The sequence below is a fragment of the Trichomonas vaginalis genome, chromosome V (genome assembly GCF_026262505.1).
Source record: "Trichomonas vaginalis G3 chromosome V, whole genome shotgun sequence".
Classification (NCBI taxonomy): Eukaryota; Parabasalia; order Trichomonadida; family Trichomonadidae; genus Trichomonas; species Trichomonas vaginalis.
The window spans coordinates 5,510,806-5,535,650 of NC_067207.1; the positions used below are offsets into that span (position 1 = coordinate 5,510,806).

General features: G+C 33.4%; 7 protein-coding genes and 5 pseudogenes across 12 annotated transcripts, besides 2 other annotated features; 5 read left to right on the plus strand and 7 right to left on the minus strand.

The window, feature by feature from the left end:
- Positions 1-10,698: part of a mobile genetic element that runs on past the window's edge.
- On the minus strand, positions 138-713 carry TVAGG3_0283440 (protein of unknown function, DUF4106 family; the record flags this gene model as incomplete). The annotated part of the gene is made up of 1 exon (XM_051228922.1): positions 138-713. A coding segment is annotated over one exon (576 nt), but the record flags the coding sequence as incomplete, so codon positions are not given.
- TVAGG3_0283450 (uncharacterized protein) lies at positions 1,417-1,512 on the plus strand (the record flags this gene model as incomplete). The annotated part of the gene is made up of 1 exon (XM_051228923.1): positions 1,417-1,512. A coding segment is annotated over one exon (96 nt), but the record flags the coding sequence as incomplete, so codon positions are not given.
- Positions 1,529-1,948, minus strand: TVAGG3_0283460 (annotated as a pseudogene). The gene has a single exon. A coding segment is annotated over exon 1 (420 nt).
- TVAGG3_0283470 lies at positions 1,987-3,220 on the minus strand (annotated as a pseudogene). Its single transcript has one exon. A coding segment is annotated over exon 1 (1,234 nt).
- On the minus strand, positions 3,251-4,036 carry TVAGG3_0283480 (annotated as a pseudogene). The gene has a single exon. A coding segment is annotated over exon 1 (786 nt).
- On the minus strand, positions 4,952-6,555 carry TVAGG3_0283490 (annotated as a pseudogene). Its single transcript has one exon. A coding segment is annotated over exon 1 (1,604 nt).
- Positions 6,587-9,382, minus strand: TVAGG3_0283500 (annotated as a pseudogene). The gene has a single exon. A coding segment is annotated over exon 1 (2,796 nt).
- Positions 10,620-10,698: a terminal%2Cinverted (terminal inverted repeat of Maverick-3 transposon ID:TVAGG3_0283330).
- Positions 10,699-11,349: 651 nt separating this feature from the next.
- Positions 11,350-18,180, plus strand: TVAGG3_0283510 (MIS18-binding protein 1 family; the record flags this gene model as incomplete). The annotated part of the gene is made up of 1 exon (XM_001323695.1): positions 11,444-18,166. One exon carries the CDS (start codon positions 11,444-11,446, stop codon positions 18,164-18,166), a length of 6,723 nt encoding a protein of 2,240 aa, XP_001323730.1.
- Positions 18,181-18,657: 477 nt separating this feature from the next.
- On the plus strand, positions 18,658-19,161 carry TVAGG3_0283520 (ubiquitin-like family; the record flags this gene model as incomplete). Its single annotated transcript, XM_001323694.1, has 1 exon — positions 18,658-19,161. The coding sequence occupies one exon, from the start codon at positions 18,658-18,660 to the stop codon at positions 19,159-19,161; it is 504 nt and encodes a 167-aa protein (XP_001323729.1).
- Positions 19,162-20,039: 878 nt separating this feature from the next.
- Positions 20,040-22,066, minus strand: TVAGG3_0283530 (apoptotic process; the record flags this gene model as incomplete). Its single annotated transcript, XM_001323693.2, has 1 exon — positions 20,129-22,066. One exon carries the CDS (start codon positions 22,064-22,066, stop codon positions 20,129-20,131), a length of 1,938 nt encoding a protein of 645 aa, XP_001323728.1.
- Positions 22,067-22,338: 272 nt separating this feature from the next.
- On the plus strand, positions 22,339-23,499 carry TVAGG3_0283540 (protein of unknown function (DUF3447); the record flags this gene model as incomplete). Its single annotated transcript, XM_001323692.1, has 1 exon — positions 22,339-23,499. The coding sequence occupies one exon, from the start codon at positions 22,339-22,341 to the stop codon at positions 23,497-23,499; it is 1,161 nt and encodes a 386-aa protein (XP_001323727.1).
- A 716-nt stretch (positions 23,500-24,215) lies between these two features.
- On the plus strand, positions 24,216-24,835 carry TVAGG3_0283550 (uncharacterized protein; the record flags this gene model as incomplete). The annotated part of the gene is made up of 1 exon (XM_001323691.1): positions 24,245-24,679. One exon carries the CDS (start codon positions 24,245-24,247, stop codon positions 24,677-24,679), a length of 435 nt encoding a protein of 144 aa, XP_001323726.1.
- Between the last annotated feature and the right edge of the window lie 10 nt (positions 24,836-24,845).

A 24,845-nucleotide genomic window follows, 5' to 3' on the forward strand; every position in this document is an offset into this window, starting at 1 on the left:
CCATCCGACAGGAAAAGTCCTTCCTTCCGACAGGACACAAACGAATGTCCGACGTACCACCAACCGAGTCCATTCCAAAGCCAGAAGAACCGACAGCCCCAGCACCACAACAGACTAAGACTCAAACACTTACATTTTTACGCTTGACTTTTTACAATTTGAACTTTGTTTGCGTAGATATGAATTCTGAAAGAAGTATGAGGGTCTTGTATGACTTTGTACTTCTCCCATAGTTCATGTCTGTCAAACTTACCTGCCATGGACTCTTTCATAAGTTCCATGAAATCGTCTTCGGACAATCCGGGGAAAAGTATAATGTCAGTAAGTATTCTTTTAACATCCTTACTTAAACTCTTTGCTGTCTGTACACAAATGACAACTGAGATGTTAAAGTGTCTGAGCTTCTTAAGAATTCGACACATATCTTGTTCTCTGTTCTTTAACAAAGGATGAGAAGCAAAGTCATCTAAGATAAGAAGACATCTATGAGGGTACGTTTTCCAATCGTAAGATTGCAATTTCTTCGAAATGTATTCTATCTCTTTCTGTTTGTTTCTGAAGTGTTTCTTCTCTAATATTCTCTGCATTTCCTCATTTGGGTCTTTAAACTTAGAATTTATATACTCATTTATAGCATTGTACTTCAAAACTCTTCTTTGGTACTTCTTTATCCAATCTAACAACTCAGTATCTTTTATACATACTAACTTAGACTTCTTTATAATATCTTTGAACGAATTGACGGTCTGGTCAAATTGACCAGAAGTACTACAAATAACAACTAACTCATAGAATGGGTTCTTCTCATCTAGTTCTTGTTGTTGTGCAGCCATTTTAAGATAAGTGAAAGTCTTACCCGACCCAGGTGGTGCGATTAGACCTGTTATACCATTCTGAGCAAATAAGAACTTGTCATGTATGGGTTTTATCTGAGCATTTTCCAACTTCCTCTTGTTCTTGTTTAAAACATTCTCAAATTTCTTGTCAATGTCAGCAAACTTTTTTTTCTAACATATTTTTAGAAAAATTAAAATTTTTATCTTTTTGAAAATGTCTAGCGATTTCGCTATCTATATTCGAGACAAGCTTTTCGACTCTAAAACATCTGTCGACCATAAAATCTTACATAGTGTAAACAAGAAAGGTGAATTTGTTCTAAAGTTCTGTTTCTGGGAATATGACAAGAACCATAAAACATTAAGCAGAGAAGTCTTTAAGTTTGTCAATGACAGACTTGTTGACAGAGATGACGCCGATTGGAGAGATGAAGTCCAACAAAAGTTCTTAGAATGCAAAGAAGGCACATGCGCTGTTCTTGAAGATGAAATAGAAAACAGAATAGAAGAGCTATTAAAGGACAAAGAACTTTTACATAAATATGGTTCTGAGAAATTTGACATAACTCCACCAGAAAAGAAGAAGAAGAGAGAAAAGAAAGAAAAGAAAGAAAAGAAAGTAGAAGAGAAGAAAGAACCTGAACCAGTTCCAGAGAAAAAGAAATTTGACATGTAAAAATAAAATTTTATTTTTAGAACATTTCTGGGTCAATGTCAATGTTCTCTTCCTCTTTAGGAGCAAACACTGGCTTAGACTCTAAAATCTTTTTACCCAATTTACCTTGAACTTCAACTATCTTAGACTCATAATATTCATAGTCGTCTGCTTTCTTTGGTTCATAAGGTATAACAAGTTTGTATGCTTTGCCTTCTTCGAGTTTTGAGAACTTTCTGTCAAAATTTTTCTTTGACTGCTAACAACCTTCTATGTCTAAGTCTTCAAAAGTTGCACCACTTTTTCTAACAACAGCAAACTTAACTGGTGCAATGTTCCAAATTTTGTCAAATGTAGACTTTTCAAAATTGTAGAAGTAAACATTCAAATATGCGAATGGAGCTAACTTATCTTTGACTTCTGTCATGTACTTGTTTACTGAGATGAATTTTGCCATCTTTTTCTATCGGATAAAAAAAATATTTTTTTTAAAATTTACTCAGAAAAATTTTTCTTTGTATATACGCCGTTCTGAACATCTAAAAGATTTTTGACATTTGCCAAGAATGTTCGTTTAGAAGCTGCCATATAACCATACTCTTGACAATATTGTTTATATGAATCGTACAATGACCTTTCATCTAAACACTCAAAGTTAGTCTCATCTATAAACAGTTCATATACACTCTTGTTTGCTTCTAACAATGTTTGTCTTTCTTCGGTATGTGGAATTTGTCTTGGATTGAACTTTGAAATATCTAATGTCATGAAATATGAGAACAAGTGGTTGTAAAAGTTAGGTGTCAAAGTTTCTGCTAAGTCGTCAAAATATTCTGTATCTTGCATATGAGAATCTGACGTTCTGACAACTACATATCTTCTGTCAGAACTTTCTAACTTCATCGGAACGGCGTTGTTTGAAACCATGATGAAATTTGCAACATTTTCACAAACTCTTTGGTCTTTATATTTTCTTTCAACAACTCCAACTTTGTCTGTTATAAGACTCTTCAAAGCATCTGAGTTTAAAACTTTTGTTGTATCTATACTTTGAAGTTCGTTACATACTATAAGTTTCATATTCTCTATTGAAGAGTTAAATTTACCGCAGATGTTTTCTAAGTTTGTCATATTCGGATTCGAATAACCTTCTAACAGTTTGCACAAATATCTGTAAAGAATGTGTTCTTACCTGTTCCTTGTTTTCCAATTATAATGAGAGCAGTTTCATTTTTAGCACTTGGATGTTGTAAGATGTTTGCAAACCAACATAAGATATACTCATAAACCTTTTCGTTTCCATTGCATATAATTTCTTTGACATGGTCTAACCAAGCTTCTATAATATTTTCTTTCCATTCTACTTGTTCGTATTTATATCCAGTGAAGATAAATAGAAGTTTGGAGAAGGTGTATAGAACTTTATACCTCGAACTGAAAAATCTTCTAATTTTGACAATAAGATATCCCAAGCATCTAACATCTTCATTCCAACTTGTACGACTTTTATTTTCTTAAGTTTCTGTCTACATTCTTGTTCTGAAACTATTGTCGCTCTTGGTTTGTTAAAGACAACATCCCATTCTTTCATGACATAACATTCTGGGGCAGAGTCGACATAAATGACTAAACGTTTCAAATTCTCGACTGCTTTGTTATAGTCTCTAAATGGACACATATTTCTGAAGGCTTGGAAGTCATAAAAATCTGAAACATCTATTCTGTACATTTTTATAAAAATAAAAAAAAAATATTTTTTTTATTCTTGACTTGTTGCATTTGTTGTTCTTGAGCTATTTGTTGTTGAAGTTGTTCTTGTAATACAATACTTTCACCAGTTGCATCTTCCAATTCGAAACTTTCTGCCGTCATTGACAAATACATAGGACATAAAAGTTTTACAGGAACAAAGTTTGCGTCAACTAATGTCAACGTTATACTTGCCAATGTTTTGAGTTCACTAAGGTTGAAAATTCTGCATTCGAATGAACAATAGGCAAACCAGCAGAGAAAGTATTGTTTATACGCATAAGTATCTTTTGGTCATAATAGTTTCTGTCGACATTCGAATAACACTTTGAACCTAAGTTTGAAACAATATATAAGATTGGTGTGCTTAATGTCAATGGAATAGACATTCCTTGTATGACACCTTTTCCTGTTATAGGAAACTGTTGGTAGTAAAAAACCAGAAATAAGTTTTGTATTATAGCTCATATTGTTTATAGTAAACTCAGTCGGGACATCCAAACATAATGAAACCTGCTCTAGTTGCAGCACATGTTACATCCGTCCTTAAAGTATTAAATAAGTCAACAAAACCTGTTGGTGGTATATCTGAATAAGTATCTTCAAAGGAGTATTTTTTACCATTCACAACAATAAAGTCTTCTGGTGTCAAAAGAGCAAAACAGGCTTTAGTCGTCATCGTGTTTAAGGTCAGTTTACAATATCGTCCTTGAGGACTTTGTAAGTTTGTTGTTATAGAATTATATGACTCAGGGTTTTTAGTCGTAATAGTATAAACCACTATGTCTTCTGCCATTTACTTAGCAAGTAAATTTTAATGAAATGTTGTGGTCGTCAAATATTTTTATGACGTCTGGGAAACTATATTTTAAGTTCAACGTTTCACCTCCTTTCATAACGTATATCTTGTCAATGACATTATATGAAACACCACAGCAACTAACGTCGGGTTCTATTTCTTTGATGTTTATATCGTCTGCCTCTGTCAAAAGTTTCAAATAGTTCTTTCAAAACTTCATGAGGTGCAATGACATATGAGTTCACTTTTACAGGGTTGTGTTCGACCAAGTTTTAACATTATACTTAAAGCTTGACAAATCTTCTCCTGAGTTTGAAGTTTGTCTTTCAGTTGTTTGTAGTCGTTTCGAATATCTGCAACAGAACTTAAGTCTCTGCTAACTTCAGGATATGTTGGTTGTTCTTTTACAGGAACAATTGTTATACCATCTTGGCTTCGTATGGTTTCCCCACTTCAACATCTCTTTCTTTGACATTGACAACAACACTTGACTGTTTGTTTGAGTTGGTGAATTTAACTTCACATCTGCCACGCGCCATTAAACTTTTGAAACACTTACGCTTCTATTTTTCGGAAATGACATTTTAACTTAGAATAAAAAGATGGACGTATTCGAGTATCTCTTCGAATTGAAGCAGAACAAAGTTTACACACACAAACAATACAAATACATTGACAGAATAGTTTTTATACAAACAATGGTAAAATGTTATAGAATAGCAGTCTTGCTGAACCAAAATATTTTCATAAAGCAAAGAAAGTTGGTATAACTGAAATGGTGAAAGTTCTTGACGTTGACAAAATATAACAACAAAACTTACAGATATTTCTAAAGGTAAGTTTATAATACAATATTATGTCAAAACTGCGTACTGTCAATATTTGACGGAGAGAAGTCAGTTCAAGAACAACTTACTGACCTGCTGCCAAAATCTGCTCGATGGAAGCTGTCGTTATGCCAATCTGAGGAGCCCCAGCAGGTTTCATCGAACGAATCTTCAAAAGAGCATCTTCTGTGAAAAGTGCTATTGGTTTTGTAAACTTTCTTTGCTTTCAATTCATCTGGACCGTCTCTGTCACCAGTATATTGTATTTGAACTGTACCAACAGTTGAAATACCACCCATAAAGTCTTCTGAGTCAGCAAATGGAATGCCAAGCCAAAAGTTTGAACGGTCTCCATTTGTATATTGAGTTTTTTGAGCTCCTGTATGGGTCCATACTTTCACATATGGCATAATAGAACTTTGCATTTCAGGGTTAATGGTTGTTGTGAAGTTGTTGTTAAAGTTCATAGCATCTAATGTCAAGTTGTATGACCTCATATCCTCAACTGTAGAATATTCTTCTCTTGGATAATATTTGCCATCTATGTTTATATGGTATTTAATACCAGGGTTGTAGAAGCAAGAATAGTCATTATAGTTCGTCTGAACAGTACAAACATAGTATCTGCATGTTTCATTGCAGTTGTTAAAGCAATATCCGTTCTTGCACCTGGGTCAGCACTTTGGTTTCCAACTTCACCTGCAAAGTCTTTGACAGATATTTGGTGTATAGGGAACATAAGTGGAACTGCAATATATTTGGCAGCTAAAGCATTTGAAATATCTGGGTCCAACATATAGACTGCAAGTCTGCTTTCTATTCTCTTGCATTCAAATTTTTCGCATGTGAACTTAACTGGGTCCCAAGCATCTCCAGCAGCATTGAAATAATAGTTTACTTCAGTGTTGAGGTTGAGAAACCAAAGTCTAAGTCAACTTTGTCTTTGCAAAATTCGGCGAATGACGTTTTATTTGTTCCCTTTACGTCTGTAAGAGTGAATGGGTCTTGTGTTGGTGCAATGACTAAGTTATTTTTGCTTGGAGTAAGTTCGATAGAAATTTTTCCTGCCCAGTTTGGCAAGTATCTTAAAACCTGAAGATGAGGAAAGATGACAAAGGAACTCTAAGTTTCAATTTTACTTTGGTTACTGCTGCTGCAGTTTGTCCAGAAAGGTTAACATAAACTCCTGGAACGTTAGGGTCAAGTCTTCTTATTTTCTCAATAGTTGCATACTGGTCTGTTTGTTCTCTAGCTTGTGGTTGTACTGAGTTCTCAAAGCGAACCATTCATAGTTTGCCCATGTTACTGTTTGAACTAAGTCAGAGTTAGAATATATCTTATATCCCATGAAAACTTCTGGAGCATATTGGTATCCGACATAGAAAATTCCATTGCAACCTTTCTTGTCAGACAACTTGGCAGAAGGTTTATTTCAATGTCTTGTTCCACGTATAAGAATGAGTTGTCAATAGAAATTATATGAAACCTGTCGCAAGCAATATCTACTGTTGTTGAAGAACCTTCTCCAAACTCACCTACGTTTCCATAAGAAACAGCAGTTGTATATTCGTAAGTTCCAGGAACTATTTCTGACCTTCTAATGGCATTGTCGCATTCGTTATACCATTCGGAAACATTTCCATTCATAGCATCCAAAACTGTTGGCGTTATATTCTGAGCGGCGTACATTTCATATGAGTAAAAATATAGATAGTTGGATTTATATGTCATAATAGAACCCACTCCGACCAAGCTTTACTTTCTTCCTGACTGAGTTTTTAACTCTTCTTTTTCCTTCATTGCCCTCTGCTTCAAGTTGTTTGCATCTTTGCCTCATGTTCACCTAGTATGTTTGTAAATTTCCCATGTCCTTTTTGCCTTTTGGCTCTGGTCGCCCATCTCAGGTAACCTATATCCTAGAAAGAGTTTGTCATAGTCTGTATTTGAGTCTTTGCGTATTGTTTGCATGACTCTTTCCTGAGTTTCCGGTTCAAGCTCTTCAAACAGTGCCTGTCCATATGGAATATGCTCGTTTCCAAATATATGTTTTTGTAGCCATTCTGGTTTTCTTTCCATGTTACCAACTATATCTTTTGTGAATGGGAAAGCTTCTACCCAATCTTTCAGTCTTGCGTCGTTTATTTCTGTAGTTGGTTTTATTTTGTCAAGGAACATGTTTTTCAATACTAACATTTCATCTGGTACTGTCATTTGAGTTTTCTTAAATATTCATCCCTTCTCAGTTCATTGTCTGCAAAGTAAGTTTTTATGACATTTTGTAAACTTTCGTTTGCAAGGTCATGTACAATAGGTTCTCTTCCTTCGCTCTCCCTAACTTTCTTTCTAAACTCTTCACCAAATATACCATCTCTATGGTTCTGTGTAGTTCTTTGAGATAAATGTTCTAGAACGTCAGGTGTTATATTTCCATCAGCCATGTTCATTTCATACTGGTCCAAAATATCTGCATGTTTCATATCTTTCAATGGCATTAAAGCCGCGCTGAAAATACCAGCTATATCTCGTTCACCATTCGCTTCCATTGCGTCTACAACTTCTTGGAATTGAGGTTGTAAGTTTATGAACCACCTATCCGGATTAGCTTTATGACCCCATCTCATTGTAGTTCCATCGTCTGCAGAAACAAAAGTAGGTTTGTTTCCATCTTGGTTAGGTTCTGAATGAACTTTAAACAATGTTTCATTTCTATATGTTTTCTTGAAATTTAACCTTTTATTTTCACCGAGTTCATCCGAAGATTGAACGTTAAATGCTCGTAAGTAAAAAGGGTTGTTGTATTTGTGTACATTTTCTTTCAGTACTTCCATTCTATGCAGAATATTTTCATCTGGTGTTGGAGTCTTTTGTATGTCGGCAAACATTTTTCGATATTCTTCTACTATGTCAGCCGAATTTTTTTTAGACTCTTGGAAATATTCCATATTCTCCGCATACTCTTGTTGAGGGTCAAGATTTTTCGGCTGTTCCAAATCTTCATCTGGTTCTGTGAAGTTAGTTTCCAAAGGAGGGACTTGTTCGTTTCCTTCAGGCTCTTCTAGCTGTTGTTGCTGAACTATTTCTTCCATGTCTGGTTGTATCTGAACTTCTTCCTGTGGAGTTTCTTGTACCTCATCTGCTGGCATTTCATATATTCCGAGACCGTTTTCAACAATTTCCCTATCTACGTCATCCGCATTCATAAGCTTTTGTTCTTTCGTTCCGTCTCTATTTTTTACGCGTTTCATGACGAAAGTTGAATTGTCATTTAGCTCTGACATCAAATATCTCGGAGTAAATTCGTTCATGTCATTTGGATGATATGCTATTAAATCATATCCCTTAGCGAGCTTGTATTTTCCAGGTTTGAGATTATATCCGTTTTGGTGCTGAGCCATAAAGCTAAATAGGTTCGGGTCAGTATTTCCATCCTTGAACTTTCCAATAGCTTCTTTATATCTGTCACTAAAGTCAACAGTATCTGGGAAACCACACTCTTCTTTAAGCATTTTTAAGAATTCTTGGTTTCCTTGTTCTCTACTTCTTTTATGTCGTTGCTGTGCTGGTTGCTGTGCTGGTTGTTGTGTTGGTTGTTGTGCTGGTTGTGGTGCATGCCTGTGTCTATGTCCATGTGACGATGTAAATGTTTTAGGTAGTCCTGGTGCAGGTGCTTCTCTTGGAGGGTTTGGTGGTATATAAGTTCCACCAGCTGGCACATATGTTCCATCTGCAGCGTAATGTCCTACCTGACTTTTCGTTCTTAAGAAAGCATTTACTAGGTCTGTTTTGGTCTGTTGTAACTCTTTTTCTTGACTTTTCACAACAGTTGCTCTAACGGCGTCATAGGCACTTTGAACTGCCTGTCTCGTTGCTGCATCTGTTATTTTCGTCATATTTTGTGCTACTTCTTTTAACTCTTTGTCGAAACCTTCAGACTTCAGTTTCTTTCCAGATGAGAAGTCGTTCACTAGTTTCACTTTACTATGAAGAGCTTCGAAGGCGTTCTTAAAGTCAGCATTTGTTAAAGCTTCATTTGAACTATCTTCATCCGCTTGTATTTTTGTCCTTATTGACCCTATGAGTTGGGCTGCTTTAGCGTTGGCTTGGGCATCTAACCAGTCATTGTTAGCTTTTATATATTCTGCGCTTTTCATTGCCTTTTGCATGGCTGCGTCGTTATTTTTACTTTCTTGTGCTAAGTTTTCATACTGTACGGTTTGGTTTTGCAACTGTAAAAGTTTTTCTGCCTTTACATTTGCTTCAACTTCTTTTTTATACTCATCGCTATCCATATATGTCTTCAGGGCTTTTTGTTTTATCTCTTCATCTTTCAGTATTTTATATTGAGTAGTATGGTTTTTCAAATTTATGACATCTTGTTCCATTTTTGCTACTTCTGCTGCTTTTTCTGACACTTTTTTCGCATATTCCTCTGTACTTAGTTCTTTCAGTTTTCTTCTTTCTTCTTTTTCTCTACGTTTAACTCATTGAGTTTCTTTGTGTGTCTGTCATATTCTAGTTTCTTTTCGTTTTCACTTATTTGCTTCTGTATGTCTATGTTTGACTTTTTGACATCTGTTATTTGATTTTTGAGTGAACTCAAATTCATTTGACTTTGAGGGTTATAGGCTGTTCCGTCTGCAGCTCCACCATAGCCTGCCATTTTCGCTAAAAGTGCCGCTCTTAAACCTCCACTCTGTGCACCAACAACTCGGTTTAAAAGCATAGGATTGCTTGACATTTGTTGCAACATAGTGGGGTCATTCAGCATTTGTTGTTGCAACTGTTGTTGTGGTGTCAGTTTTACTATTGGATGTTTCAATGCTCTCTTCCTCTTACGTATATTCTTACGTAGCTTACGTGGCATTTTAAGTGAAGTTAAAAAGCGGTTTTTGACAGATGTTTTGTTGTGACTTCTTCGTAAAGACTTTGTTGAGATTTCTTCGTAAATGTTTTGTCAAGACTTCTTCATAAAGACTTTGTTGAGATTTCTTCGTAAAGACTTTGTTAAGACTTCTTCATCGTAATGAGTGTAAATGACCCAAAAATAATGTTTATGTTAGAATGTTAGATCTAACATGTTTTCTAACATGTTTTCTAACATGGTCTAAAACACACAAAACTCATGAAATTTCATACGGAATTCAATAAAAATAATGTTTATGTTAGAATGTTAGATCTAACATGTTTTCTAACATGTTTTCTAACATGGTCTAAAACATACAAAACTCATGAGTTTTCTACGATGTTAGAAAACATGTTAGAAAACGTGTTAGATCTAACATTCTAACATAAACATTATTTTTGTCTGATTTTACGAAGAAGTCTTGACAAAACATTTACGATGAAGAAGTCTTGACAAAACATTTACGAAGAAGTCTTGACAAAACATTTACGAAGAAGTCTTGACAAAACATTTACGATGAAATCATGAGTTTTCTACGATGTTAGAAAACATGTTAGAAAACGTGTTAGATCTAACATTCTAACATAAACATTATTTTTGTCTGATTTTACGAAGAAGTCTTGACAAAACATTTACGATGAAGAAGTCTTGACAAAACATTTACGAAGAAGTCTTGACAAAACATTTACGAAGAAGTCTTGACAAAACATTTACGATGAAATCATGAGTTTTCTACGATGTTAGAAAACATGTTAGAAAACGTGTTAGATCTAACATTCTAACATAAACATTATTTTTGTCTGATTTTACGAAGAAGTCTTGACAAAACATTTACGATGAAGAAGTCTTGACAAAACATCCTCAGGGCTAGAAGGCACGAAGTGCCTGGAAGCCCCACTACCTTTTTTTTTTTTTTTTTTTTTTTTTTTAAACATAATCATAATAAGTGTAAATATGAAAAATGGAAAATTTATATTTTGTAAAAAGAATTTTTTTATTCTAATTTATAGATAGCAATCTATGTAAACAGCAGATATATGATTACCCAGAACAAAAATGGATAAATCTTAATAAAAACTTCAAACTAAAATATTTAGGTAATGTAAACCAAAACATACTAAAACAGTTCGGTGAATACGCTTTTCTCTACTTGTTGTCTTCGTATTTATCTTATGTAATGAATTTGCTGTATATAATTTTTGTCATATTTTTTTGATGATACAAAACTATACGAATTTTGATTTTGTAATAGAAGATTTACTTATCGTCAATTGAATTAATATAATCCGAATGATAAATCGGTATAATTCGATTAGATTTTTGGAGATTGCAATAAATATGACGTGTTTTTTTAAAAAACATGATTTTCAACTATGAAATCATGTACCTATATTTGATGATTCATATCCTATAACAATATTTGTAGTTTGATTGATTATTCCACTATATTCAATCAAATCTTTAGGAAAATGCCACTTTTTTGCACTTTTTGGCACTTTTTTCGGAAAAAAGGCCTTTTGACACACCCGTAAAAGAAAAAAGTCTCACTCGCTATAAAATTAATAAAAAAGTGACAGGATGTCGCTTTCTGATCCACATGCACAGACAATCTCAGTGAAACCAGAGAGAAAATTCATAATACTTCATAACAAACATCCATATTTTATTAATCCAATGTTATTATGTCAGTATTCAAAATATTTCGAAGATTTATATCCATATTATAAGGATACAAATATAGAAATTCACGATTCATACAAAGAAGAGATATTTTCTATCTTCATTGAGATGGCCCATGGCAATGAAGTTGAATTAACGACACCTAACGCATATGTCCTTCTAAGATTAGCTCATGAATGGAAGGCAAATAGAATTGGACAAGTTGTTGAAAACTACATCAACGGGAAACCGGAAGCAGAAATCAAATTATACGGAATTGTTGATAATTTTATTGCTTCAAATCGCTTACCAGATTCAAAAGACTTTACAACTGAAGAGTTTGATAGAATGCTACAACTAGAAAGTTGTCATTCACTCAATCAAAAGCTTCTATTTTCATTTTTAGAGTGTTGCAAGGATACTAAGGTCGATCAGAAGCATCTTAATAAGTTTGTTGTAGAGCATCTTAAAAATTATTCGGGCCAACCAGAAAGATTTGTACCATTTTTAACTTGGGAAAAATTATCACAAGAAGACTTCAAATATTTCTATACACAAAAGCAATATAAACAATTCAATGCAATAAAAACAGAAAGAGAAAGGCGTCGTACTTTAGAAAAACAAAAATCTCATAAAAAAGAAGAATCAACTACATTTTCTTCGACAAAGACGTTAAAAATCAAACCACCTAAATACGGGCTTATTGCCAAAATAAGTACAGGATTAGGAAATCCTATTCGAAGTGGAATTGTTGAAATTTCAGCATCATCAAATGATCCATCAAATTTAGGATCAGAAAGTGGAGGTTTGCTAACAGTTATTAAGACAAGCCCAGAAATTAATTTTTGGCTGAATTCTCCTTCAGAAGTTCATAAAATTTCAATTACTGCTGGAACATCAGATGTTTCGAGACATATAATAATTTCAGGCTCTAAAGATCAATCAGATTGGGTTCCTCTTGTAAAAGGACTTAAGAAACGTATAAAAAGTGGAGAATCTCAAGATATTGAAATTGAAAACGACTCAGACTTTTTATTTTATAGAATTAAGTTAGAAACAAAGAAAGAATCAAAGCTATCAGTATCTAAAGTTCAATTATTTGATGAAGAAGATAAAGCATTGCCATTTTTTGTTTCATCAAATGGAAATCACTTGACATCAGTAATATCACCAAGACATAAACATCAATGGTTTTCAATGGCAGGACGAGGACAATGGCTACAATATCATTTTCCTAAACATATTTTCGTATTGACATCTTATTCCATGAAATGCGGCAAAATGTGGTTCCCAACTGGCTGGAAACTCTTAGGATCAATGGATGGTAAGAAATGGGATACTATTGATGAAAAAAGACAAAGTACTTATTTCAATAAGCCATTTGAGATTCATCAATTTGTAGTAAGAACAAATGTTAGAGCAAAATACATTAGAGTTAAACAGACAAATAAGACAGCAGACGGAATCAATATTTTATGCATCAGTGGAATGGAATTTTTCGGAACTTACGAAGATGAAGAGAAGACACAACAATTAATTGCAACATCGACGGCAAGAAGAAAGAAACTTGAACAAATTTCATCATCTTCGTCTTCTTCTAGTGAAGATGATTCAGATTTCGAAGATGATGTTGAAGAAAAGAAAGAAGAGAAGCCAAAGAAGAATCCAGAAAGCAAGAAACTTCTACTTGGAGCTTCAGCTCCAGTCAAAAAGCCAGAGCCAAAGAAATCATCTTCATCAGATTTCACTTCCGATGATTCGGATGTTGTTACACAAGAAACAAACAAGCCAGAAGAAAAAGAGAAGAAGATCCAACCACAAAATCCAATCAAAGAAGAAAAAGAAAAGAAGAAAGATGATGATAAGAAGAAAGAAGAAGAAAAGAAGAAATCATCATCGTCATTGTCATCTTCATCTTCATCAGATTTCGGATCAACTATTACAGAAGAAAAGAAACCTTTAGTTGAGGAGAAAATATCTTCAGATTTCGAATCCACAATTACAGAAGAAAAAGTTACAAAGAAATCAGATGATGAAAAAGAAGAAACAAAAAAATCGGAAGTTCAGAAGAAGAAGACTTCTTCTAGTAGTTCATCATCAGATTCATTCTTCGGAGAAAAGGTTGAAGAAATCAAAGAAGAAAAAGTCGAAGAAAAGAAGAAATCTTCATCATCTTCCTCTTCATTCTCTTTGTCAACTTCATCTGATGACGAAAAGAAGAAGAAATCCAAAAGCGAAGGCAACAAAAAGGATGACGATCTAAACAATAAACATGAAGAAAAGAAAGAAGAAATCAAAGAAGAAAAAGTTGAAGAAAAGAAGAAATCATCTTCCTCTTCATTCTCTTTGTCAACTTCATCTGATGATGAAAAGAAGAAATCCAAAAACGAAGACAACAAAAAGGATGATGATCTAAACAATAAACATGAAGAAAAGAAAGAAGAAGTCAAAATCGAAGAACCTAAAAAAGAAGAAATTAAACCACCAGAACCAAAACAAGAAGAAAAAGTTGAAGAAAAGAAAGTTGAAGTCAAAATCGAAGAACCAAAAGTTGAAGAAAAGAAAGAAGAAGAGAAAAAGGATGAAGAAATGAAGAAAGATGAAAGTTCAAGTGAAGGAATCATCATTGAAACAAGTAGTAGCAGTTCAAGTGATAAAGAAGATAAGAAAGAAAGTTCATCATCTTCATCTTCTTTGTCATTTGCTTCTTCAAGTGATGATGATAAAGAGAAAACTGATGAGAAGAAGAAAGAAGAAAAGAAACAATCAAGTGATGATGATAAAGAGAAAACTGATGAGAAGAAGAAAGAAGAAAAGAAACAATCAAGTGATGATTTATCTTTCGAATCAACTGAAGAATATAAAACAAAAGAAGAAGAAAAGAGAAAAGTCATCGAGCCATCAGACTTAGAAACACAAGAACTAAAGAATGACGTTGTTCCGAAATTACAATTAGACAACATTCCAAAGGGAATCGAAATGAAGAAACATTCTCCAAGAAGACATGATGAACAAGAGTCAACAGGAAATCTATCTTTGAGAGACTCTTTATCTATTGGAAATGTTGCTTCAGAACAAAATTCAAGCAGAAGACCATCAGCACTTAAGTTACATGCATCAAATAATGATACTGATGAAGATTTGCATGCGAAATTGAAACTTCCAAAGAGTGAATCAGAAAGTGCTGCTTCACCAAGAAACAAAGAAGAAGAAAATCCACCTCCAATCAATAGAACAAATGTTTCTCATAAAGAAGGAAGCATGAGTTTCGAATCATCTGATGACAACAAGAAAGGAAGTCAAAAGAAACCTCCTGCTAAATCAGATAGCGAAAAGAAACCAGTGAAGAAGACAACAGAAAATGATAAGAAGGTAAAGGAACCAAACAAAGAGGCAACTAAATCACCAATTAGCTCTCCAAGAAGTCCACGAAGCCCGCGAAGTCCAAGAAATGCAATTAGTAAAAATACTCCATTCAAAGAAACACAAAAGAAGACAGAACAACCAAAGAAAGACAATACAACAAAGAAAGTTGAAGAACCAAAGAAACAAGAACAACCAAAGAAAGACGATACAACAAAGAAACAAGAACAACCAAAGAAAGTTGAAGAACCAAAGAAACAAGAACAACCAAAGAAACCAGAACAACCTAAGAAAGAAGAAAAACAAAGCAAAGGAACTTCATTGGGAATTAAAAATCTTCTCAAAGATTCAGAAAAGAAACTCGAAAATGCAGAAAAGAGAGAGGAAAAGAAAACTGAAGAACCAAAGAAAGTTGAGGAACCAAAGAAACAAGAACAACCTAAGAAAGAAGAGCCAAAGAAAGATCCTTCACTAGGAATCAAAAATCTTCTCAAAGACTCCGAAAAGAAAATTGAAGAAGCCGAAAAGAAACATGTTGAGTCAAACAAACAAGACGAGCCAAAGAAAGTTGAGGAACCAAAGAAGCCAGAAGAAGATAAATCCAAGAAGACTGAAGAGCCAAAGAAAGACGCTTTAGGAATCAAAAATCTTCTCAAAGATTCGGAAAAGAAACTTGAAGAAGCTGAAAAGAAACCAGATGAGCCAAAGAAAGTTGAGGAGCCAAAGAAACAAGAGGAATCCCAAAAGAAGGAAGACAAACCTAAGCAAGAAGAACCAAAGAAAGGAACTTCACTTGGAATTAAGAGTCTTCTTAAGGATTCAGAAAAGAAACTCGAAGAGGCTGAAACGAAGCCAGATGAATCGAAGAAAGTTGAAGAACCGAAGAAGCAAGAAGAACCTCAAAAGAAGGAAGAGAAGCCAAAGAAAGAACATAAATCTAAGAAGAGCCAAGAACCAAATAAACCAGAACAGCAAGATAATGAAGAAACAAAGAAGAAAACATCACTTGGAATTAAGAATCGTCTCAATGATTCAGAAAAGAAACTCGAAGAAGTGGAGAAGAAGGAAGAAACCAAATCAGAAGAGCCGAAGAAAGAAGAAAAACCTAAGAAGGATAAAGAATCGAAGAAGGAAGAAAAGCCAAACAATGGAACTTCACTCGGAATTAAAAATCTTCTCAATGACTCTGAAAAGAAACTTGAGGAAGCCGAAAAGAAGGAAGAAGAGCCAAAGAAAGAGGATAAACCTAAGAAGAGCGAAGAACCAAAGAAACAAGAACATGAAGATAAAGTAGAGGAACCAAAGAAACCAGCTAGTGAATCAAACAAAGTAACTACACTCGGAATAAAGAGTCTTCTTAAAGATTCCGAAAAGAAACTCGAGGAAGCAGAAAAGAAAGATGAAAAAAAATCCGAAGAAACAAAGAAATCCGAAGAAACAGAAAAGAAGGAAGAAAAGCCAAAGAAACATGAAGAGTCAAAGAAACCAGAGACTCATAAAGAAAAGAAACATGAAAAAGATGAAAAGAAAGAAGATGAACCTAAGAAAGAAAATCACGAATCTAAAGAAGAACCAAAGAAGACAGAAGAAAAACCAAAAGATCAACTACTTACACTTGGCATCAAGAACTTATTGACAAAAGAAGGTCCTTTCAAGGAAGACAAGCCTGAAGAAAAGAAGAGAGAACACAAGAAAGTTGAAGAAAAGAAGGAAGAACCAAAGAAAGTCGAAGAAAAGAAAGAGGAACCAAAGAATGTTGAAGAAAGTCTCTTATCAATAAATCCAGATGATATCCTTGCAAATCTTTTAGGTGAAGCTCTTGATCCATCGCAAGATGCTCCTCCAAGTCGTGACCAGTCAACCATTACTTGCGTTCCTGGAATGGTTGCCGTTCCAGCACTAATTAGAGCTCAAGCCACAGTTCCACAACAAAATAATGACGGATTGAATTGGTACGAAAAAGAATTCAATGAAGTCAAAGAGAGAGAAATCAAATTCGATGCAAATGAAGAGAAACAAAAGAATGAAGAAAGAATTCAAAAAGAGGAGGAAGAGAAGAAAGAAGCCGAAAGAAAGGCAGAAGAAGAGAAGAAGAAACAAGAAGAGGAAGAAAAGAGAAAGAAAGAGGAGGAAGAAAAGAAACAAAATGAAGAAGCGGAAAAGAGGAAGAAGGAGGAAGAAGAAAGGCAGAAATTAGAAGAAGAAAAACGAAAGAAAGAAGAGGAAGAGAGACTTAAGGCCGCCGAAGAAGAAAAGAGAAAGAAAGAGGAAGAAGAAAGAAAACAAAAAGAAGAGGAACTGAGAAAGAAAGAAGAAGAAGAAAAGAAGAAAGCAGAAGAAGAAAAACAAAAGAAGGCTGAAGAAGAAGAAAATAGAAAGAAGGAAGAGGAAGAAAAACAAAAAGAGGAAGAAGAAAAGAGAAAAAAGGAAGAAGAAGAAAAGAGAAAGAAGGAAGAGGAAGAAAAACAAAAGAAGGCTGAAGAAGAAGAAAAGAGAAAGAAGGCTGAAGAAGAAGAAAAGAGAAAGAAGGAAGAGGAAGAAGAAAAGAGAAAGAAGGAAGAGGAAGAAAAACAAAAAGAAGAAGAAGAAAAGAGAAAGAAGGAAGAGGAAGAAGAGGAAAAGAGAAAGAAGGAAGAGGAAGAAAAACAAAAAGAAGAAGAGGAAAAGAGAAAGAAGGAAGAGGAAGAAAAACAAAAAGAAGAAGAGGAAAAGAGAAAGAAGGAAGAGGAAGAAAAACAAAAAGAGGAAGAAGAAAAGAGAAAGAAAGAAGAGGAAGAAGAAAAGACGCAAGACGTCACTAAGAAGTCAGTCGAAGTCATTGCAATTGAAAGCAGTTCCTCTTTCTTAAGCCTTGAAGATAGTGATGAAACAACAAAGAAAGTTACCAAACAAGAAGAAGTAGTAGAGAGTGACTCTGAATCTCTTATATTCGAAGGCACAGATACAGCTCCACAAGATCTTTCCAAACAAAAAGATAACAAAGCTATAAACAGCAATGAAGTCATAGTACTCGAGAAGCCACAAAACCAAGATTCGAAATTAATTCAAAATCAAACTCAAAAATCAGATATTTCCAGCGAATTCCTTTCTGATCTAACTGATGATACCAGTAAAAAGCAGGCAGAAAATAAAGTAGAAAACAAGCAAAATAATGCTGATGCAAAGAAGAAAGAAGAAAGTTCCGGAATTCTTTCAGATTTCGCATCAGAACCCGAAAAGAAAGAAGAAAAGAAAGTTGATGTGCAGAAAATTGATGATAGTGATGATTTCCTTTCAAGTCTATCCGAAGATGTTGTTAAAGACCCGGTCAACATCACAACTAAGATAGAAAGTGAAAGTATGTCATTCGAAGTAAGCTCAGAAGATGATATATAAGAAATATTTATATTTGCTATGTAATGTATTTTTGTTTTAAACGTTATTGTTAAATAATTTTATTAAATTTTTTTTTTGGAAAAGATTGTCCACAAAAAAATTCCAAAACGCAGTGGGCTATTATTTAAACATGCAAAAAAGTAATGTTGTATGATCTTGAAATCAAGTTGGAAATTTTGTCTCTCAACCGAACTCAAAATAGAACAAGGCAGATATTCACAACAAGCTATTAACCGTATTTTAGAATTGCATTTTCCAAAATTACGACATAATAGAAAATCAATTGGCGCCATATGAAAACCTTTTGAAAGAAAAGTAATAGAATTATTTTGAAAAGTGATTTGAAAAAGATAAATTTGATCGTCCAAATTTAACGCATATTATTCATTTTTTAGATGAAACTTTTTACCCTTAATAATTTGAGAAGGTTACGTTGAATATAATTTGTGAGAGATGTGACGGTTTTCGATTGTTAATTTTTTTATAGTGCAATGGCCTTCCCGGAAAATTCTTCGGTTGATTTTTTCGTGCGGCTCATTGGAGGAGAGAAACAAACTATACGAGCAAATAGTTCTGATTCTCTTTACGAAGCTTTAGAATCACATGGAATGGTTCCAAAATCGAACGACCATTTCGTTTTCTACTTCAAAAATGCAGTAATTAATCCGTATATCTCCATCGGAGGTCTCAACATTAAAACAAATGATACAATTGTCGTATTAGAACAAAAAAATAAAAATCCCCTCGTTACATCACAAAGTTTCGACAATTTCAGAACCATTTCTGCAGCAGACTATCCTCTCTCATACTCACGCCAAACGCATGACGATTCAGATAATGTTTACGACCAACCTACAAGACCTTATACGGTTACGATAGTGCCTCGGCAACCGCTTGAAGTTTCGCGTGATCCACTTCCAAAGTTCTTTGTTTCATCCCATAAGATTAATAACGATTTTTGGACAAATCTCGAACGTCGATATGCTGGCAACTAATATATTACCATTTTTGTTTGTTATTGTTTTGTGATTATAAAGTTTTTACATTGAAATTATTGAATTGTATCCCAATTCTATTTTTGTCTTCTTTAATTTAAACTTTTCTACCTGCGCAAACAACATACAATACTTTTCGCTTAATCATGCCTAGGTACAAATTTACTTCCAATCCTTTTATCTTGATGAGGGGATTAGAAATCTCATTAAGAAAGCCTAGTAATCCAAGAAATCTATATATCATTTAAAAGAGATTTAAGTTATAATATAAATAGATGATTCCAAGCCTGGTTGCAATTTTTTGAATCTGACCTATCAAGTTTTTCATAAATTTCGTATTATCATTTATACAGATAAACCATATTATTTAAGGCAACATTAGTTTTTTCTTTGAACTCATTGATTTTGGAATGAATTTCACCGGCTTGAGATTTAAGGTAAACCATCGAGAAACATATAACTAAAATACAGTTGTTTAAACATATAATTTATTTCTTTATCTAACAAAATTATCAGAGAAATTACAACAATACACTATTTTTGACAGAATAAGATTAAAGAGGCTGAGGATAAAGATCAGCACCACAGCCTCAGTATGATCATGCCTTATAAAGATATACTTACTCTACAAAATTTAATTGTTTTGTCAAATCTAAACCTTATTTTTCAATTTTAACAGTTTTACATACATTAACAAACTCTTTTAATGCCAATTAGATGTTCTCCATATGAATCAACCCAAATATAAATGAGATGATTTTTGATTTCATCGAGAAACAGTCCAATTATAGCATAATTAGGTATTAGAAACAATATAAACAATAGAAAAAACTATCGAAAGGTCAAAATTGGTCATGAATTAAATAAATTAATTTTTTGGACTCAAAAATCTGAACAAAGCATGTAACTGTAGTTCATATAGGCAAAACTAATGGTTTCTATTACCTTGGGTATCTTTTTGGATGGGTTATTCTGTTCTTGCTTTGTTTCCAAATGACCAACGTATTTTGAGCCATAATTTCGATAACATTAGTCTGAATTTACTTGGTTTCTGGGCTGGTTTCTCAACGATTTCTTCTTCTTCTTCAGGGATTTCAAGAATTTCTCCGTATTCGTTCACTCTGTTGTAATCTACCTTGTAGATGAAGCATTGGTAGACCCAGATGAAGAACACTATGTCATCTCTGAAGCAGGCAATTCTGTAAAGGAATGGCATGTTCATTACAATCGCATAAATGTCATCAATGAAAGTAGTGACCAATTTATACATGAGAACACGCGTTGATATACCTGCAACACTTTTCAGCCTGTAATTGACCCAAACTTGAGGGAACATTTTCAGAAATCCGAAAGAAAACACGAAATTAACACAGTTCTTGATCAAAAACGAATACCATGACTTGAACTTCATCGTAAACAAGCTATAAATAGTGTATCCGGCCAACAAAGGAATCAATCCTCTGTATAAGTACTTTCCTGCTTCAGCATCGAACTGTCTTGTCTCTGTATCATCACCACCATTCCATCTGAAGTACGGCCAATCCATAATTGGCGTAAATAACTTAAAGAATTTATAACATGTCATTATTAAGGTCAAAAGTTTGAAAACAATATCCAGGAATGACGCATTCTCATCATGCAAGTAAAGAATGATAACGAACTCCGAGAAAAGTTCGAAAATAATCGCTTGAGCTGAAACTCCCTTCAAATTGTCCAAACTTGACCACCATTCTATCTCTTCTTTGAATGCAATGACCTTCATGATCGTTCTAGTGAAGGCCAAAACCACGTATCCCCAGAAAAGCCATGGTGGATTATCAACTGACGCAATTTTGATGTCGTCAACGATTTTTTGCATGTTATCGTTAGGCTGTACATCCATGCTAAGCTGATAGTCCCATAAATAGAACCTTTTCAGCTGAACATTAATGTGATATGTAATATTGATTTCTTGTGATTCATCTAACCACGTTCTGTGCTTTCTAACATGCATATAACGACATTCTGATACAGGATTAGTGAATCTTCGCTCATCATTGTTAAGATTTATGTATTTGTAATTTTGATATTCCAAAATTGTTTCTTTCAAAGGGTCTGGATGGTAAACGATATCGAAGGTTGCATTCTCATATGTATAAGGATGAGGGTTAAGGTCGACAACAGTGTCAATTCGCTTGTCAAAAGCAAGATTTCGTGTAATATCGATTTTATTCTTTTCCCAGCGAATAATCGGTGCTGCCCATGAACTTATAACGCATGTCTGACCATTGCGGTTCTCGTATTCATCAAAATTACACTTATTACTCGATGCTTGGAAAACCCAGTAATATTTAGTGAGATTTCGGAGCATTTCGTTGGTAATTTTGAATGTATAGTTTTTGGAAAGCACAGGAGTTCTGAACCATTTAACGAAATAGTTAAAATCTTTCCTTTCTGCAACTAATGTACTTAAATTAGCGTTCCATGGGTGAACTGACTTGGAAGTGGAGATATATAACCTAAATACTATCTTTTCGTTTTTCTCCCAGTAGTTGTAAAGGAAAGGGTGTTTGTCTGGAATAATTCTTTCGAGTCCTGGTTTAACAAATTGCCAGAAAAAGAAATAGAATATAACACTAAGTGGTGCAATTGATTTCTTGAGGATTTTATCAATGCTTGAGGCTCTTTTTTCTTCTAATTGTTCTCTTTGCTTTTTTGTTAGTGGTTTTCTTTTGTGAATTGGCTTCTTCTGACTCTCAATATCAATGTTTTGTGCTCCTTTTGATAAATCATCTGATAATTTCGGTAATGTATTTTCTGACATTTTCACATTATTTGTCACTTTTTCAATATATCGGCGCGAAGCACTGCTAGATGATGTATAAATTTCGGTAATCATATTTTGTTGATATCTCTTTTTAGACATAATATATTCATAAAATTAGCAATAATCTATTAAAAAACATCGATATCGATTGCAAAATTCATGTTACATATGAATACCTTATTGTTTTTGACTTCATTATTGCTATTGAATCATTTCATATCTATAAACTTTAAAAAAATTCATAAATTATTTAAGAAATCTTTGTGGTTATTGTTTTCCATAAATAAAACACAATGTTTTTGTTTTATAATGAATATTAAAGATATTTAATATGGCAAAAATACTAATATGTCCTTTTTAAAAAATTATTGATGACAGACCAAGACATTGATCCAAATAAATACAGTGAATTGCGAAGTATATACAAATACTACATTGATCCATACAATGCATTGTATCAGCTGAAAACAGAAAATGATGAAGAATTAAACTCAATTTACAAAATGATCAAAACAGAATTGATTGATTTAAAGAAATATCTTCCCCAAAATATAATCATAGAAATTTTGTATATTATTCAGTATAATAATCGCTATACAAAGTCATATTTAACTCTTGCCAAACTTATATCTGATGAATATCATATCAAAGAGATCAGTGGTATGAAAATCATTTCAAACTTCCTATTTTATGAAGAATATGGAATAAAATTTGACAAATCCGATGATTTCGAAAAAATTGAATTTTATAATCTAGATATTCATAAAGGAAATACGATTTACAGAGCAATTATGTATAATGACTTAGAAAAATTCATTTTATTCACGGAGAGAGATGATTTTAATGAATTTCAACTGCTTATCTGTGATTTGTATCCATATTCTAAGCAAGGATATTCATTTCTTGAATTATGTTGTTATCATGGAGCAGTTGATTGTTTCAAGTTATTAAGATCGAAATTTAACTCAGAAATAACTCAAACATGCTTAGAATTTTCATTTTTGGGAGGAAATCCAGATATCATGAGTGAATGTTTGAAATATCAAAAACCAAATAAAGAATGCATGAAAAATGCAATTATTTCACACAACATTGATTTTGTGACATTCTTGATGAATGAATACAATATAGAGATCGATTTATATGGTTGCGTATTTTATAATAATCTTGAATCATTTTTGGTTTATTTCGATCAAACTAATGATATTGACCAATGTTTTGTTTTTTCAACAATGTTTGATATTCCGTCCCTTTGGGAATATTTCCTTTCACTTGGTGCAAATATCAATGTAAAAGGTCAAAATGGAGAAACCGTTCTTCATATAACAGCAATTAATAATAGTAAAGAAGCAGCTGAACTTCTCATTTCCCATGGAGCAAATGTCAACGAAAAAGATGTAGAAGGGAAAACATCTCTTCATTACGCAGCAGAAAAAATAGTAAAGAAACAGCTGAACTTCTTATTTCACACGGCATTAACATCGATGAAAAAGATGGACTTGGAAAAACAGCTCTTCATTATACAGCAATAGAAAATAGTAAATCAACAGCCGAACTTCTTATTTTGCACGGTGCAAATGTCAACGAAAAAGATAGACTTGGAAAAACAGCTCTTCATTATGCAGCAGAAAAATATAGTAAATCAACAGCCGAACTTCTTATTTTGCACGGTGCAAATGTCAACGAAAAAGATGTAAAAGGGAAAACATCTCTTCATTATGCAGTAGGAAAATATAGTAAAGAAATCGCCGAACTTCTTATTTTGCATGGTGCAAATGTCAACGAAAAAGATGGACTTGGAAATACATCTCTTCATTATGCAGTGCTTAAAAATAATATCAAAATAGCAGATCTACTAATCTCACATGGTGCAAATGTCAATGAAAAAAATGAAAATGGATTTACAGCTCTTCATTATGCAGCCTATAAGAACAGAAAAGATCTAATCGAGCGTCTTATCTTACATGGTGCAAACATCAATGAAAGAAGTAAAGATGGAAGAACTGCTCTTCATCTTGCAATATCAAATAATAGTGAAGAAGCAACAGTTCATCTTATTTTTCATGGTGCAAAAATCAAAGAAAAAGGCGAAGATGGAAGAGCCGCTTTTTAGTCTTTGACATATAAAAAAACTTTCGATATATACTTTCAATAGCTTACCTTATCTGTTCTTGAGAGTAGCTCCTGCAGCTCCAAATTCACTTGATCAAATTTTTATAAAAATCAAAGTCTACCTTAATTTCATAACCGCCCCCTTTTTATTTTAAAAATTAAAAAATGGCGATTTATCGTATGAGTGGCTATACAACAGCAATTACAAGAGATGTAGTTGAAGAGCCTAAAATCAACACACCTGAAAAAGGAGAACCTCTTTTATTGAAAGCTCTTGCTGATATCGAAGATTACTCAAAGTACTTAGTCTTAGCTCATCAAGAGCTTTTATCGAAAATTTCAAATAAATTAAATAGCGCAGGTGACATAGCTTCCTTAGCTTTACAACAAAATACAAAAATTGCATCCGAATTTGCTTCAATTGCGAAACAAGAAGGGGATCAATTAGACAAAATTGCAACAGCAGTCGAAGAAGTTGTTAACAAATTATCTTCTGTTGATGATTTATATACCAATGTTTGTAAACTTTCCGATCTTTTGTCAAGTCTGGAACAAATCGCTAAAACAAAGACCGAAGGAATTCCAACTATTATGTATTAGATAATTTGCGATATTTTAGCGGATTCATTAAAAATTTTGTTTGATTTTCAATATAAGATGCAGTAATCGTATCAGAAGATTAACAAATACATATATTCTATATAAATAATTACTTTCTATTTGATGTTTGTTATTATAAACTGTTTTCAAATAATTTTCTCAATAA